The 3,329-nt window shown below is 49.0% G+C and overlaps 1 protein-coding gene across 1 annotated transcript; it reads right to left on the bottom strand.

Annotated features, from left to right (window-relative positions):
- Positions 1-2,191: 2,191 nt before the first annotated feature.
- On the bottom strand, positions 2,192-3,126 carry ptf1a (pancreas associated transcription factor 1a). Its single transcript, XM_034555290.1, has 2 exons — positions 2,505-3,126; positions 2,192-2,394 (listed from the first exon to the last, which is right to left on the bottom strand). The coding sequence occupies exons 1-2, from the start codon at positions 3,124-3,126 to the stop codon at positions 2,192-2,194; spliced, it is 825 nt and encodes a 274-aa protein (XP_034411181.1).
- Positions 3,127-3,329: the final 203 nt, after the last annotated feature.

The raw sequence follows: 3,329 nt of genomic DNA, 5'->3' as shown, positions 1-3,329 counted from the left end.
TCAGCATGTCACCTTCCGCTTGGCTGCGACCGCACCAAAGGACGCCGAGAGGCGCTCCGAGCTCCGCGCACTAAAAACTCAAAAAAGCCCACAACGGCACAAAGGCGTGAAGGTGGAGGAGCCACAATGATACCACCGAGGAGCCACAATGATACCACCGAGGAGCCACAATGATACCACCGAGGAGCCACAATGATACCACCGAGGAGCCACAATGATACCACCGAGGAGCCACAATGATACCACCGAGGAGCCACAATGATACCACCGAGGAGCCACAATGATACCACCGAGGAGCCACAATGATACCACCGAGGAGCCACAATGATACCACTGTCTTAACCAGCGGAGCCTCCTGCCATCAAAGCGGAGCCTATTGCCATTGACTTTCCCATGGCTGTAATAGGATGACATGCTCCTGTTGCGCATTAGGACAGAGGACCTGGAGAGAGAAAGAGAGAGAGAGAGAAAGAGAGAGAGAGAAAGAGAGAGAGAGAGAGAGAGAGAGAGAAAGAGAGAGAGAGAGAAAGAGAGACGGAGAGAAAGAGAGAGAGAGAGAGAAAGAGAGACGGAGAGAAAGAGAGAGAGAGAGAAGGAGAAAACACCCGGACCTTGATAGTAAAATAGAATAACGTGGCACCCTGAAAGAAAGAAAAAGGTGTCTATTAAACACGCAATAATCTGCTAATGGCTGTGATGAACACACATACCTGCTGTGCTGGAAGGTTGTCTACAAAGAAAAAGAAAAGAAACAATCCAAACGTGCCCACTCCCTGCAGCAGCGCGGCGTCCTTGTGTGTTAGCAGCTTTTATGGGGTGGGTGTGGGGGGTACAAGCGGCGATGTATGCAGCGAGTTGGTGGTGTGGGGGCGGCCGCAGAGGAGGCCGCGCACCGGGGACACATGTTGGACGCAGGAGGGCCGCCGTGCCACGGGAAAATCCGTCCCGGCAGCACCTGGCAGCACAGAGCGGCATTCAACAGCCTCCCACCACCCCGCTGCACGCCCGCGTGCGCTTTAAACACCTTCAGCTGTCGCAGGGTATACAGTCGCCTCATTAGCATCTCATTTGCATATTCATGTCACAACATTTAAGGGTTAACTTATTCTTTCATAATTTTCGCTTCATTCAATGTTTTCCGTTATTCAACGTGATAATAACGGCATGCGCGTGATGGGGCCTAGGCTCCATTCAGTCTCATAGCAGCAGTCACATGTATTGTATGCACATTAATTATGATACGTATTTATTCAAGCACCTAAAGATGAGAGGACATGATCTATCCCAGATTTAGTTCGTTTCCGTCTGCCGATTATTATTATTATTATTATTATTATTATTATTTGAAAGTCCAACTTTTACACTGACATAAAACTAAAATCATAATTCCATAGAATCGGTAACAAAACCGTCTTCTAATAAACTCAGTCAATAGAAAAAATGTTAATGTTCTTTTTCTGAACGGAAAACCATTAAAACTAGTTTGACAAAAACAAAAACAACGAAGCTCCATCTTTCACCTAAATGTGTCATATAGCTTATTATACCAAAGATACATAATGAATCTTCAAGCTCACCATTTGTGGTTAGACTCATAACATTGTTCCTGATCCGATGTGAGGTCAAAGGTCAGGGATGTCGTATGTGTACAGATTGTAAAGCCCTCTGAGGGGAGTTTGTAATTTGTGATATTGGGCTATACAAAATAAACTGAATTGAATTGAACATGTTGATGCTGAACACCAGATAATAATAATAATAATAATAATAATAATAATAATAATAATAATAATGATAATAATAATGAGGATAATAATATTAAAATACACATATTATTTATTTTCATCAGTAAGTGCTTTTATTTACAGATTCAATATAAATATAAATCATTGTACAACAGTATCCAAAATATGTTTCTCTCATTCATTGCGATTAAATTAAAACATATATTATCACTCGTGGAAAAAACAACAATAATAAATACATGATTGCCAGTTGCCTGAATTACAAAATAATTAAATTATCAACATGATAAAACTATTTACACCATTGAATACAATATCTGTACAGTGTAAGCTCACACGGTGCTCACGTATTTCTCATGCGCCCTTCAAGTGCACATTTAACAAAAATAGTCTTCACATGTACTATGTGCGTTGTCAGTCCGGGGGGGGGGCTCTGGTGGTTCCCTTCAGACCACGAGGCCGAAGGGAGGCTCGTTTTCAATGTCCGCGAGGCCCGCTTTGTTGTGCAGCTTTCGGGGGTCCTCCGGTGTCCAGACCTTGGCTGTGCGGATGATGTTCTGCTCCCGGAGTTGCTTTTCATCCGACCAGGACAGAGAGTGGCCGGCCAGGGGAGGCAGGCCGTAGTCCGGGTCGCTGGGGGAGGGAGACCCTGGCAAGAGAAAACAATGGGATAATTAGTGTTTAGCTTGTTTGGGTTTTTTTCTTTGCATTTTTCAGCCCTGTTGTTTTTTTTCAGGAGCGCTCTTGAAGTGGACCTACTTGTTCCTCTGTGGCAGATGATGACCTTCTTGGGCTGCGCGTGCGTCTCGCTGCTGGAGCTCCTGATGGGCAGATCGGACTGCACCAGCTCGGCGAGGAAGTTGATGTAGCCGATGGCGAGCCGCAGCGTGTCCACCTTGGACAGCCTCTTCTCGTAGGGCAGGGTCGGGATGTGGGTGCGGAGCCCCTCGAACGCGTCGTTGATGGACTGCATCCTCCGCCGCTCCCGCACGTTGGCCGCCTGCCGCAGGTGCTGCATCTCCGTGTCGGACCTCATCCGCCGCCGCCGCTTCAGCAGCGGCCCGCCGTGGTGGTGGCCCATCCGCGGGGACAGGTCCGGGGTGCTGTCGGCGCAGCCGTACGAGAACGTGGAGGACGAGGAGGAGAAGGACAGGTCGCCGATGTCGTAGTCCTCATCCTGCGGCGCCGCCCGGCCGCCCACGTCTTTGCCGTAGTAGTCTTGGAGGTGGCTGGCGAGGAAGTCGACGTCGTCGTCCAGGAAGTCGTCCGCGTCCAAGTGTCTGTCCCGGGAGGACTGGTCGGTGAAGAAGTCGTCGTCGTCGAAATAAGCAGGGGAGGAGAACGAGTCGAGTCCGGAGAACGGGTCCAGCACGCTGTCCATCTTTGTCCTGTCTGTCCCGTGGTCGCGGTAAACAATGACGCGGTGTTCGTTTGATCGCCTCTGCGTTCGCTGCTCGCGGTCAACAGTTAGTTTTAGTTCAAGGACCGGCACGCGAGGATTCTTTATAGCGACATCCATAGTCGCGTGCCGCTTGCCGGGAGTGCCAACCAATCACGGCTCTGTCCGCGAGGCGCACCTCGAGG

The sequence above is a fragment of the Cyclopterus lumpus genome, chromosome 17 (genome assembly GCF_009769545.1).
Source record: "Cyclopterus lumpus isolate fCycLum1 chromosome 17, fCycLum1.pri, whole genome shotgun sequence".
Taxonomy (NCBI): Eukaryota; Metazoa; Chordata; class Actinopteri; order Perciformes; family Cyclopteridae; genus Cyclopterus; species Cyclopterus lumpus.
The sequence above is the reverse complement of the archived record's forward strand: the minus strand, read 5'-3'. Positions and strand labels throughout refer to the sequence as shown.

Coding starts and splice junctions, on each gene's coding strand:
- ptf1a (XM_034555290.1), bottom strand. CDS start 3,126: ATGGACAGCGTGCTGGACCCGTTCTCCGGACTCGACTCGTTCTCCTCC. Junction 2,395..2,504: donor CATCTGCCACAGAGGAACAA/GTAGGTCCACTT, acceptor TTCTCTTGCCAG/GGTCTCCCTCCCCCAGCGAC.